Source organism: Lupinus angustifolius, chromosome LG12, assembly GCF_001865875.1.
Source record: "Lupinus angustifolius cultivar Tanjil chromosome LG12, LupAngTanjil_v1.0, whole genome shotgun sequence".
NCBI classification, from domain to species: domain Eukaryota; kingdom Viridiplantae; phylum Streptophyta; class Magnoliopsida; order Fabales; family Fabaceae; genus Lupinus; species Lupinus angustifolius.
In genome coordinates, this window is record NC_032020.1 from 14,644,408 (window position 1) to 14,658,639 (window position 14,232).

Consider the following 14,232-nt stretch of genomic DNA (forward strand, 5'->3'; position numbering starts at 1 on the left):
ATATACATATATATATATATATATATATATATATGTAATATATAATACTATATATATATATATATGGAGAAAATAAGTGCATGTCTTAGACGTGATGTTTGGACTCATTTCATTTCTTAAAGCTTAGCTTTTAGCAAGGCCCAACGCCGCAAAATTTGAAGAACGACAAGGTTTAATATGCAAACAAAACAAGAGAATATCCAACCTAACATATCCCTCCCACGAAGGTTATATTTTTTATACCTATGGAATCAGGCTAACTAGCGGAACAGGGTTTGAAAAATGAATGTTACAGGTAGCATTACTTGAATGATTATTATCTAATTTGATTACTTGAATGATTATCTATGCACCCTATATAAGATTCATTTCATGAGAACAAAACTCATGAACAAACTCATTTCATGAGAACAAAACAAAAAGGCTCCCTAATTTAAAACAAATTCCTTTCATAACCGGTAGGAGTAACAATCGATTAGAGTAACTCGTCAATTATTTGAAACTCGACTCATTATTTAATTTAATAAATATGGTTAGTAAATTAAATGAATTGATGTTGGGCTAAAAATTGCTATGGTTAAATAAACAATTTGAAATTGAGAAAATCCTAAGTTCATGAGTTTGCTTCACTAACTATATATCTATATATATATATATATATATATATAATATTTAAATTTATATATTAAATAAATAATTATTGATCAGACTTATAGCCTGAACAAATCAAGCTAATGGGTTGAATTGAATAATTCATTAATTCCTGATGCAGTAAACCAATTCAATCTTAGAAATCGATTTGAACCGTTCACAAACTCAAATTGACTCAAATTTAAGTTAGAAAAATAGTGTGTATTGAACTCGAGTCAAATTTGGAACTAAGTTAACTCTTATCAAGCTAAACATAGGTTCAACTTCATTTTGCTCATTTCCAAACTCAATAGGGTGTTAGTGTAACACAAAATACAAGTCGTTAAAGGACAATTATTTTTGACACTAAAAGGTGTACACTACAATGATAAAATCTCGGAGCATCAAGTATGATTTCCCTTTCTAATTAGTAAGATTACTTAGAAAAGATATTGTGAGAGCATATAACAAAATTCATAATTTTTTTTTAAAATAGATCTTTCCACCAAATGGTGGTAGTAATTCTTTTGCTCACTAAATAAAAGAAAAAAAATAATATTTATGAGTATATAATTTTTGTATAATTAATACATTATTCAATATTTGTATTTATTACTTTCATTTATAAGTAGATGATTATTAGTATTTAAGTAATGGACAATACACTAATAATATTAATAACGTTTGTATTGGGAATGCACAAACTACTTTCTCTAAAAAATGTAAATTTTTATAAAATAAACACCAACAAGTCTCATTACATCCCTAATTAAATAACAGAGAGAAAGTATATATTAAGAAATGAATGTTTTTGGGGCATTAAAAATTTAGGAAACTATCTGGTTTGAGGAAAAAAAAGTTTTCATTTATTTTATTTTATATTACTATTGATAATTATAACAATCATTATGTGTTCATTATATTATAATTATAACTTTAACAACCTATTTTGTTTAGTTTCTATTTTACAAATATTTGTCTAGAAAACAATAAAAATAAATAATTATTTTCCAATATAAATCACCTCATTAATTTATGCCCTTGTTGTTAACTAAATCCTTCTATTCTTAGGTTAAACGTTGTTATTGCTTCAAATTAAGATTATAAGTTAGGAGTTAAAAATGTTCAGTCACCAACTTGATAAAGATATTAAACATATTTTAGAGGTTATTTTTTGAAGATGATTGTTGGTTAGGAAGTTAGGAATTAGTTAGTTAGGTTTGTGTTAGTTACTTGTTTTACAAGCTTTCTTTTCCTCTTTTCTCTTGTATAAATAAGTCATATCGCCTCCCTTTTTCATTCAAATTGTAACACTCTGAATTTTCGATGTATATATTTTTAATTATTTATTTTTAAAAATTTTTATAAATTAATCGGTAATGAATTATGCTAAACCGTAGTTGAGTGTTAGTCTTATTTTGTGAATTCCTAAATTGTGGTAAATTTTCGTAATTTTCTGAGACGAAAAGTTTTTGGACTGCTGTTGGGCCCAAATTCGGCCCAATAGCGTGATTTTGAGCTCCGTTGCTCAGAATCGAATTTTGATTGTGCCGTTATTTCGAGTCAAGATACACATCAATTTTGTCCACAACGCATTGCTAAATAATTTCACTCCGAATTCAACATTCCAAAATTCTAACAGTAATCAGAAGATTTTAATATTCAGTCGAGCATTAGCCGATAATACTCGGGCATTATCTCATCACGAATGTTTCACCAAATAAGTCACCTCATTTTCCTGAGTGAAACTTGCATGGCAAGCAAGCAAAAATTCTCATCTTTTACACAAATATCCCTAAACCTTTCATTTACCCCTTCACCATTTACTCCTAGAAACTCTTGGCTTGCCACCTCTTAATCTGATTTATTCTACTTAAAGAGTCATTCAAGCTAGAGAAACCCTCGGCTCTTCATTTCATTTCTTTCTTCTTTATTTGGATTTACTCAAAAACACCAAGGTAAACCTCCATACTTGTTCTTCATCTTTTAAAAAAACTAGTCGTTCATTGTTTACGATATTTGAGTATGATGTTTATGCGCATATTACAAACGTTTTCAACCGTCAATTTTTTTTAAAGCACCTTCCTAGCTCTTATTTTAGTCAAGAATGCAAACAAATGAGTTTTTGTGAATTTAGAAATCGTTGTTTTGGAACCATGAAATATTGTTGTTTGTGAGACTATTTTAGTGTTTAAAATATATGCATGTGTTGATTTTGATGAAAATAAATGATGAAATTAAGGATGTTTGATTTGAAATATCGTTTTGAGCATGAGATCAACCCTTGTAAAAATGCGTTGAAATGATCATGAACCTATAGGAATCGGGAACGAGACTTTCGAGGTTAAATGATGGTTCAGAAATATAAGTATTGGACCGGATGGATCAAAGTCTCGGATGCTCTTGAAATAGATTAGAACGATGTATGTGTCGTAGAGTTAATATGTGAACGATTTAACTCGTGAATCATTGATTTGTCTTTTGTGTTTAGTTTCAATGCGTTCGAAGTCAGACAACCGATCCATTCATGTGACGAAGATCAACCGCGCTACAATCCAAGGTGAGGGAGAATACATCGTGACATAGTGGTGTCTGATTATGACACCCAGATCTCCCAACTACCTCAAAAGTTGGGAGTTGTTTATGTTTTTGTTAGAAACTCGTACTTAACCAAATGATTTCGTGTCTAGATTAAGTATGGATGTTTCCTTAGGCTGTATGTCAATAGGATAGTATAAAATATCAAGTCTTGTAGTTGTTATCCATAAAGGAATACAACTCGAGAAACTAAAACGCGTAGGGATCGAAAACAACGGAAATTTTCGATCAGGTAGCCCAAAAGGGCGAGGAAATAGTCATAGCAATCGGACTACCCTCGCCTGGGCGAGGGCGAAACAGTGAATTAAGCCCCCAATTGTCGCCTAGGTGAGCCACCTTCGCTTAGGCAAGTGGTTCTCGCCTAGGCGAGGGCCAGGCTGCTGTTTGGCCTGTTCTGGGCGCCCGAGTGACAGTACCTCCCTCGGACGAGACCCAGAGGGTGATTTTGACCAGTTTTTGGTAGATTTTTCGCTTGAGCGATAATCCCCTTGCTTGAGCGAGAGTCATGCAAGGAATGTAGTCTGTTTTGATGAATTGGTCGCTTGGGCGAGAGACATGCATAAATTGTGATTGTTTTTTTATTGATTTATTGCTTAGAAAATAGCCCTAGCTTGGGTATGAAGTGTATTTACACTTGGGGAAGACCGTGGCTCAGAGGATTGAGCCTGGTGCCCAAATCGACAAACTTATACTATTACTTTTGTTCTTGTGCCTTATGTGGGCTAGGATTCCGACAAGGATGTCGTGAGCAAGGCTACGCCTAAAAATGATTACATGATACTACACAGGGAGATCGTATGACCATAAGAGGCTTGACCATATGATCGTCCATGGTAATTCAACAATGGTTCATAATGGTAAGGATGTTATTCCTATATTACGTGATAACGTAAGATCGAGTCCCACAAGAAGCATTCCTTTGGGGGGTGTCTTAGGATGAGCCAATCGATATAAAAGACTAATTAAAAGATTTAACAGGTTAACTTCGGTTAATGTGTATACTCATTATGAATAATGAATTAATGGAGAGGAAATTTACAGGAGACGAACGAGCCCTACGATATTGAGAGGGACAACGATGACGGTGATTCATCAGCAAAGTCTTTAGGGAGAGTTTAGGTGAGACGAGTCCCTTGTATTCCTGTATGAGATATTCTGTTGGATTGGACAGTTCTCATAGCGCAAACTAGACAATCTCTGACAACTCCTCTTTGCAATCAGGATCAATGAGAGGGATGCCCAAAAAGTGTTTGATACGACACCATCCTAAAATGGATAGTTCTTCGGAACCGATCGATCATATATCCCTGTGAGGAATAATTTATTTTTGGTGCGTTCAAATTGGCTTGTTATGGGACCTATACTCTAGGTTATTTCCGAATAGTTTATTGCGAGGATATTAGTGTAAGGATGAATGAAATAAACATAACATTCATGCATTGTACTCGTGGATATTAATCCACATATCTGAGTTACAAGCATCATTCATCATTTGCATTTATATATGTGATATATATTGTGTATATTATGTGTGTCTATTTGGATGTGATATTCCGTGCAATTCCATGTTATCAATGAATAATATTCATTAGATGTCTTACTCTTTTTTTTTCTTCTTTATGCTTGTCTCCGGTTCGCGTTCTCGTGCAGATGGATCGTACCGCTAAGATTTGGAGCTACTGATTCACGATGTCCCAGGAGGGACATGGAGCAGTGACAGACACTGATATACCTACACATGCCCTTGTGCCTTAGAGTTGGAGATGGTTTGTGACTGCTCTATGATACGTTTCCCCTCACATCATGCAGACTTGGAGGCTTCATTCACCTTACCTACTCGGAGATTAGCACCCAGTGCATCATCCCTTCAGTATGAGATTCCTCACAGACCCACTGCTGCAGAACCATCTACCTGAAGACGGAGTTGGGACGATGTCCTCAATTCCCCACCAGCAAGGAGTGCTACTTGACGGACGATGCCCAATATTCCGACAGATAAACCAAAATAGGAGATGGAGGCTAAAGAGGAGGAGCGAGAAGTAGGTCACAAGGTTCGTCCAATAAACCGAAAAAGGAGATGGAGGCTAAAGATGATGAGCTAGAAGTCGAAGAGAAAGATTATGTGGAGTTAGTCTGTATAGAAGACTCCATTGAGATGGTAGAATTCTCCTCCGATTCTGAGATGGAGGAGGACCCTAGCGAGTGTCCTAGTACACCCGTTAACATTGGAGCTAGTTGCTAGCAACCATTTCCATTTCTAGTTTGCTTTTTAAGAGGGTATCTGTGTAGGGTACTTTAGTGTGTTGAATAAGTCAGTCAACTTTGTGTATTTTCAGTTTAGACAAAGATTGTATTTCCGCTTTGGGTTATGTATATACATTTTCCGTCATTTGTAATAAAGAATTATTCCACAGTATATTAAGTGGCTTTTGATTACCATTAGGTAATGAATGTTGTCTTTCCGCAAATTAAGTTACTTAATGTGATGTCCCAAAAAGGAATCAAATGTAAGTGGAGGAATTTTACATTATAAAAAAAAATTGTACCCATTTTGGGCAATGTTGTTGGAGTAATTTTCGGTGCGTTACACAAATCAATAATGAAAATATTATGAGGTATTCTTCAATATTCTAGTTCCAATTCTCTTTTTCTACGGAGCTTGAATCTTTGCTCTACTTGTTCATATCTTGAGTTCTTTCTTTTGAAGTCTGGAAAGTCATGTTTTAACATGGTATTAGAGCGATATATCTATTCTGCATACATTTTTCTTTCTTGTTCATGTTATGCATGACAAGAAGTTCTTCATATTCACATTCAATTCATTGCTTCACTTCAAATTCTCAAAAGGAAAAGGAGGCACCCTTATATTACATTCACAACCTCCAAGAATCAGCAATGTAGTGTCATCAATAAGCAATCCTGTCTCCATTTTGTCTGAGGTCATGCAGCCAGGCACTTGTGCTTTACATAATAGATTTGCATGTCTCCAAGATATTTTATTGCAATTTATTATTATCTTGAATCTTAGACCGAAAAAGATATTAGTTTCTTGAAAATTTGTTTCTGTTCTTGCAAAGTTTATACTACTTGAGATGGAAGTCTACGAAAAGAACCAAAATAACATAGTCACAAGTCTTGTTGAGAGAACCATGTCAGTTTTTCCCTAGTTGTACATATCAAAGATGACAAGGTGAATCAAGAAAGAGTGGTTGCAATGGTGGCAATTTTTGGATAGAAAGTTGAACGTCCTTTGTTTTAGAGGATTCTTGTATTTGTTGGCATGATTCTTGTTGTATGGTCTCATGTTGCTATGCCATTACTTCATGTAACACCCTAGTTCTGACATACGACCTCATAGACCCATGAATATACTAGGCGCGCCACCCATTAAGCTTAAATACCCCCTGCCGTATTTTATTCCCCTCCTAGGGGAGCCTTCCGCGACTCGAACCCGTGACCTCAGGGATAAATAGTCACTATACCACTGAGTCGCTACCATTAAGCTACACTGAGTCGCTACCATTAGTTACTTGTTTTACAAGCTTTCTTTTCATATTTTCTCTTGTATAAATAAGCCATATTGACTACCTTTTTCATTCAATTCAATAATGAGAATATTATGAGGTATTCTTCAATACTCTAGTGCCAATTCTCTTTTTCTATGGAGCTTGAATCTTTGTTCTTCTTGTTCCTATCTCGAGTTCTTTCTTTTCAAGTATGGAAAGCCATGTTTTAATAAATACATTAAATACATAATTTTTCATGCAACACCTTTTTAATTTTCTAATAAGATAATTCTTATAAGGATATTGCAAAAAACAAGTTCATTGATAAACTTTGCTATTCATAATAATGCTTAGACTCAAGAAGATTTTTTAAAAGAGCATGATAAACTTTGAAATGACTTAAAGTCGGTTTGAAGTAATGTTTCTAATATGAAAGTTATTTACGATACTCTTGATATAGCATTCAAATAAACACAAGTTTTATGGGAAACAAACTTACAATTTGACGATAGTTTTATGAGAAACAAATTTGTTGAGTTGTTTATTCAACACACAATCTAGTCATGATAGTTTTGACATAAAAGCATGTAGGGCTCATTCAATGTGTATACCAAATAATTGGCTTTAAGTTGTTTCTTCAACACTCAATCTAGTCATGATAGTTTTGATATAAAAGCATGTAAGGCCCCCATTCAATATGCATAGAAAATAGCTAATTCAAGTCGTATTTCTCATACACGCTATCTACTCACAATAGTCTTGAGATAAACGCATGTAGGGCCCCACTCAATGTGCTTACGAAATAGTTGGTTTCAAGTCGTCTCTCTCCAACACACAATCTACTCACGATAGTCTCGACATAAAAGCATGTAGGGCCACATTCAATGTGCTTACAAAATAGTTAGTTTCAAGTGATATTTTCTAACATGTAATCTAATCACAATAGTTCCGGCATACATGTACGTCAAGGTCCACTCAATGCGCATATCAAAGTCGTGTTGACGTCTCCAACACGAAATCTAGTCACGATAGCTTTGACACATCAACACATCTAGGTCCACCAAACACAAATCCAAATAACACTTGTTATGTATTTTAGCACTCAAACTCATATAATATTATATACATATCATTTTTTATGATTTTTTAATAAAAAAATCGATTAAAATATATTTCTTTATGGTAAGATAACTAGTTATAGGCGGTGTGAGAGTACATGAAGACAAGTATAACCGATAAGTTGTTGAAAGTTAACCACAGTTAAAATTGTAACACATTATATTGACCACACCACTCTTTGGTTAAGTGTATCAATTTTTATAGTCTTTCTATTTCTAATCCTGCAACCATTTCCTCTGCTCCTTTTTAAGATAGAGAAATAAAAACATAGAAAGAGAGTGGCTGAAGAAAGGGTCAAATTGTAACATCGGTTGAAGCAGTACAAAGAGATATAAGGAGAAGGTTTGTGGAAATTAGTTCTCCATTTCCCTATGAGAATTTTGTGTAGAAAAACATAAGGAAGAGTTTTTTCTTACAGAGTATGTGGATGAGAGATCTGAGAGAGAAAGAAGAACAAATGACGTCATATTCAAAGATAGCAATGAATAAAAGAGGACAATTCATCAACAACAACACTCGTGATAGAGGGGAAGGTCAAAATGGTAAATAATCACCCAATAGTCAGTTTCACTTTATGTTTCATTCTTAGAAATGAGAAACGATTCCATTTTGGATTATGTGGAGTAGTTAATTGCTTTTGTTTTTGTTTCACAGAAGCAGAGCAAGCACTTTTCAGAGAGCTATGGGAAGCGTGTGCAGGTCCCCTTGTAACTGCGCCAAGAGAAGGAGAGCTCGTATTCTACTTCCCACAGGGCCATATTGAACAGGTTTACTTACTAATCTATTCTCTCTATTCTAATTTCCACTTGGTTTTTTCTTCCTTAGTTTTTTGTGATTATATTTATTTTTTAATTAAAATAAATATTGGTGGAACGATAAGGTTCCCTTTTGACTTGGAGGTCATGGTTTTAATTATTGGAAACGTCATATTTGCTGTAAGTGTATGGTTATCCTCCTAGCCTTCACTAGGTGGGAGCCTTTGCACTCAGACCCTCTTTAGATGATGAGTCTCGATGCAAATGTAAGATTGGTTGCCTTATGATTCAGAAGTCATGGTTTCTAATCATGGAAATGACCTCTTGCTTATGAGAGTAAGATTGTGTACATCTATCATTTTCATACTCTATTAGTGCATTGGTCACCCTTTTATAATTAATTTTTTTGTATTGTATTTTGGTGATTTTGTACAACATTAGGTTGAGGCCTCAACAAATCAGGTACCGAATGAGAACATGCCTGTGTATGATCTACGCTCCAAGATTCTATGTCGGGTCATGAACGTTGTGCTTAAGGTACAATTTCCTTATTTTTTTTGCACTTAAATTCCGAAAAGGGAAAAGGAAAATATTAATTGTTGCATGAATAAAAAGACATTGTCATTTACTTAGTTTTTCTATATTTAATTTCAGGTAGAGCCATACACTGATGAGGTGTTTGCTCAGGTTACCTTAGTCCCAGAGCCAATTGTAAGTTTTGTTAACTCATTTGTTTTTTCTAGCTACTTGGCATAACTGAGCAACAATATTATATGGTTTATGATTTTTGTTATCTTGATCTCAATGATATAGCAAGATGAGAATAAAGTTGAGAAAGAGCCTCCATTAGCACCCCTGCCAAGGATTCATGTGCGTTCGTTCTATAAAACCTTGACTGCCTCTGATACCAGTACTCATGGAGGGCTTTCGGTGTTGAAGCGACATGCTGATGAATGCCTTCCTCCATTGGTTTGTTTTCTCACATCGTCCTCTTTTGCTTAATTTTTGTTTCATTGCGACTAGAGTTGTAAGTGTTATAATTTTTGTTATGTGTTTGTCAACAGGACATGACAAAGGATGTACCTACTCAGGAATTGGTGACCAAGGACTTGCATGGGAACGAGTGGCGATTCAAGCATATCTATCGTGGTAATTTTTACTCCGACTTATGTTATATGCATGATAATATTATAGTTATACTTATTACTGATGAGTCAAGTGAATTATAGGTGAACCGCGTAGGCACTTGCTTCAAAGTGGTTGGAGTGTTTTTGTCACCTCAAAGAGGTTGGTTGCTGGGGACGCATTTATATTTTTAAGGTCGGTAAGGTTGACATTTTCACTAGTTTGTTACAATTCCTATTGCATATGATATGAGACTAACTTATGAACTTTCAGATGTGAGAATGGGGAACTTAGAGTTGGAGTCAGGCGTGCAATGAGGCAACAGGTTAATGTTCCATTGTCGATTATCTCTAGCCACAGCATGTACCTCGGTGTCCTTGCAACTGCTTGGCATGCTGCCTCCACTAGGACAATGTTCACTGTTTATTACAAGCCTAGGTTTGTTATTTGTTCTTGAAACTATGTTCATTGAACTTGTTAAACTGATAATTTAAGTTGGATAACTTAACATCTGATTGACATCTCTTGTTGTGACCGGAGTTTGTATGGGTGTGTCTGATTCCCATTACAGGATTTATAATAATTTTGTCAATACTATTTTGCAGGACTAGTCCAGTTGGGTTTATTGTTCCATATTATCAATACATGGAGTCTCTCAAAATTAATTATACTAATGGAATACGATTCAAAATGAGGTTTGAAGGTGAAGAGGCTCGAGAGCAAAGGTATTTATGGTTCATACTATTTCTATATAATTAACTTTGTAATATATTTGTTGATTTCGTCTTTTCTTTTTCCTTAATGTTTATGTCATATGGTGGTATTATAGAGATGGAAAAACGGGCATTGTCCGCAGGCGCCCCCGCATGGCCTACATTTTTTTGCGGGCAGAGCATAGAAATTTTGCCAGTTTCGCCCGACCCGTTTTGCCTGCTAAGTTTGTGGGCATTTTGGTTGGGCATGCGGGCGGCCCCTAAACATAATTTAAGAAAAAAGTAAGAAAATTTTAAATAAGTTATGATGTAATGTGATTTTTAATCCCTAAAAAAATTGTAATCTAATGTGATTTGTTAAACTTCATATAAAATATCAAAAAATTTGTTCATTTTTTAATCTTCAACTACTTTATTTAATTTAATTTCATTTATTATATGAATTTTTTATTTTTTTAAATTATTTAACAATGCCTGCAGGCCGCCCGCAAGCCCGTTAGCCTGTTTTAAAACGGGCAGGACAATGAATTTTGTCTGTTAACCAATGCAGGCATGCCCGCTTAAATTTTTGTGGGCATTTGTGGGAGCGTGTTAAACGGGACGGACGGTCCATTTTGCCATCTCTATTGTATTGTATTATTATTTGGCATACTCCTTTAATGGAAGAAGTTTCTTAACCTATCATACTAAATTTGTAGGTTTACTGGGACCATTGTTGGAATTGAAGATGTTGACCCCAAAAAGTGGCCTGACTCTAAATGGAGAAATCTCAAGGTTGTACTTTAGTTTGTGTTACTGGAAACGAGTCGAACTAGAGCTCAGCTCGGTTTAGTTCGATAAAGATCGGTTTGGTTCGAAACTCGACCCGAGTTTGATACGAGTTATTTTTTAGCTCGCTTTTGGCTCGATTAGAGTTCGCAAATTGTTCGACTTAGTTCGAATTGGTTCATTTGGATAACTCAATTAATTATTTCATATTTAAAAATACTATAAATTTTTTATATATAACTTTGTTTATAAATATAATAATAATAATAATAATAATAATAATAATAATAAATATATAAAATAATATATGAATCATAATAAACATAAAAATTAGTTTTTTTATATATGCACATATATAAATATATACGTGAGCTCATGATCCTAACGAGTCGAATTATTTCTAATTCAAATTCGACTTGTTAATTTAACGAGCTCAATTTTTGGTTCAATTTCGACTTGTTTATTTATCGAGCTAAATAACAAATCGGGTTTCAAACGAATACTGAGTTAGTTCGGTTCATTGCTAGCTCTAGTTGTTGATTTAGGCATGTAATAATGAGTTTTCTTAAGTGTGATGTGTCTTGCAGGTGAGATGGGATGAAACATCTAACATACCTCTTCCTGATAGAGTTTCCCCTTGGATGATAGAGCCTTATCTTGCTCCTCCATCTCTAAATCTTATTTCAATACCTAGACCTAAAAGACATCGACCTAATGTGGTTCCATCATCCCCAGAGTCATCTGTTCTTACTCGAGAAGGTATGGTCTAGATGTTTAATGTTTTAATAATTATATATTTGAAAAAATAATTGTGGACATGTGAAGCATAATATGTTTTTTGGTGGTTAGGAACATCATCTAAAGTAACTACAAACCCTTTTCCAGCCAGTGGATATTCAAGGGTGTTGCAAGGTTCAGAATTCTCTACCTTAAGAGGCAATTGGGTAGGGAGCAATACATCTGATAATGGTGGAAAGTCTATTATGTGGCCACCTGCAGTATATGACAAAAAAAATGATGTTGTTTCCACTTCAAGAAGGTTTGGACCAGAAAGTTGGATGTCAACGAGGAGACATGAAACATATTCAGATCTTCTATCAGGCTTTGGGGCCAATAGAGATCTTTCTTCACATATACCCTCCCTGCTTGATCAAAGTGGTGATGTAGCTAATGCTGCTAAGAAACATTTGTTGGATCGTGAAGGCGAACATAATGTGATGGGTAGTCCATGTTCTGTAGTGCCCTCTAGTTTATCACTGGACCTTGTGAACTCCAATACAAAAGGTCTTGCACATGGTGGTGATTTACCTTATCAAGTTCGAGGGAATTTTAGGTATAGTGCATTCAGTGAATACCCTGTGTATGGTGGTCAGAAAGTTGAGCATCCACATGGTAACCTAATGATGCTACCACCACCCACAACTCAATATGTGAGTCCTCACTCAAGAGAAATGTCGTCGAAACAAATATCAGCCAATACTGGTGAAGTTGTGAAACCAAAAGAAGGCAACTGTAAGCTATTTGGCTTCTCACTTCCTAGTAGCCCCATAGTATCAGGTCCTTCCATGTCGCAAAGAAATGTTGTAAATGAGCTAGTTGGTCCCATGCATCTTCCATCACACCAAAATCATACTTCCGAAAATGATCAGAAATCTGAACATTCAAGGGGTTCTAAACCTACAGATGGTGAATTTGTTGCTGATGACTATGAGAAACAATCGAAAGATGTTCAACCCAAGCTGCACAATAGTTTTGCTAGAAGCTACACTAAAGTAAGTCCATTAAATGTCTGATGTGTTTTTTAAAGCAACTAGAACTTTGGAGTGAAAATCAATCTAATGTTGTTTATGTTAGGTTCACAAGAAGGGGATTGCGCTTGGTAGGTCTGTGGACCTTACAAAGTTCGGTGGCTATGATGAATTAATTGCTGAATTGGACCAACTTTTTGAATTTGGAGGTGAATTAACTTCTCCAAAAAAGGACTGGCTTATTGTCTACACTGATAATGAGGGTGACATGATGCTTGTTGGCGATGATCCATGGCTGTAAGGATCTTTATTTGATTATACATTTTTTATTAGGTTGTTATATTCAATTTTTTTTTTTTGACAATATAACACCATTTGCATAATTCTATATTCAATTTTAGGGAGTTTTGTGCAATGGTCTGCAAAATGTATATCTACCCAAAAGAGGAGATTCAGAAAATGAACCCTGGTGCCCTAGGTTCAAAAAATAAAGAGAACCATTCAGGTAGCAAAGGTGCAGATGCACCAGCAGTTAAATGTCAGCCCCCACATCCAGGTTATAACACCTGATAATTTGTAGGTTTTATCTACATAGCATCCAGGTAACTTTGCTCCCTCTAATTCCAGGTTTGACCTGATTCAATACTATTATATTTATTTGTAGATAATATTTGTCTGTTTAGTTTTTGTCATATTATGTATGTTGAATTTTTTTCCTTAGAATATCATGGCATGATGTTGTTTTATCTTGATCCAGGTAGAAGTTGAGTAGAAAGTAGGAGGCTGTCATAAAAGCATCTAGCTGGAGAAAGTGGCCTGCAGATAATTCAACTTGTGAACCTGTCTCCTTATCAAGTGAATGTTTTTTGGTTTTGAAATCAGACTATGGATGTAGCTTGGATGAGTAGCCATCCAGTTTTAGATCATGGAGTAGAATTAGTAGTATAAATTATGCTTTGTTAAACATTCCTAGTATAGTGTGTTATCGTGTCTTGAGCTAGGCTATAGTCTCATATCAACTTTGCATTTTCCAACCAACTTATTTCCTACCTTGTACATAGTTTTAGTTAGTCTCTCGCCTTTAGAATCCCAACCCATTAATTAGTATGCATGCATGTAATTAAGTTTTAAGTTTCATATACTAGGTGGTTTATCTAATCTTCAATGTAATTGTCTTTTTATTTTAATTGTATTTTGTTCTACTATGGACAACTTAGATGGAAATTATTGTGAATATCTATTTGATGTAATTAAGTTTTGCCCTTAATCT

At 34.8% G+C, this 14,232-nt stretch overlaps 1 protein-coding gene across 4 annotated transcripts; it reads left to right on the forward strand.

Annotated features, from left to right (window-relative positions):
• LOC109362253 (auxin response factor 2-like) lies at positions 8,027 to 14,232 on the forward strand. 4 transcript variants are annotated; one of them, XM_019607915.1, is made up of 15 exons: positions 8,027 to 8,395; positions 8,508 to 8,620; positions 9,050 to 9,145; positions 9,263 to 9,319; positions 9,422 to 9,577; positions 9,673 to 9,757; positions 9,838 to 9,928; positions 10,007 to 10,171; positions 10,339 to 10,458; positions 11,145 to 11,220; positions 11,802 to 11,973; positions 12,064 to 12,986; positions 13,069 to 13,259; positions 13,364 to 13,564; positions 13,720 to 14,232. In XM_019607915.1, the coding sequence occupies exons 1-14, from the start codon at positions 8,275 to 8,277 to the stop codon at positions 13,530 to 13,532; spliced, it is 2,535 nt and encodes an 844-aa protein (XP_019463460.1). In that variant the 5' UTR covers positions 8,027 to 8,274; the 3' UTR covers positions 13,533 to 13,564; positions 13,720 to 14,232. The 4 variants fall into 4 exon arrangements, with proteins under 4 accessions (XP_019463460.1, XP_019463462.1, XP_019463463.1 ...); XM_019607917.1 differs by having other exon boundaries at positions 13,364 to 13,548; positions 13,708 to 14,232; XM_019607918.1 differs by having other exon boundaries at positions 13,364 to 13,467.

Coding starts and splice junctions, on each gene's coding strand:
- LOC109362253 (XM_019607915.1), top strand. CDS start 8,275: ATGTGGATGAGAGATCTGAGAGAGAAAGAAGAACAAATGACGTCATAT. Junction 9,758..9,837: donor ATTCAAGCATATCTATCGTG/GTAATTTTTACT, acceptor AGTGAATTATAG/GTGAACCGCGTAGGCACTTG. Junction 13,260..13,363: donor GTTGGCGATGATCCATGGCT/GTAAGGATCTTT, acceptor ATTCAATTTTAG/GGAGTTTTGTGCAATGGTCT.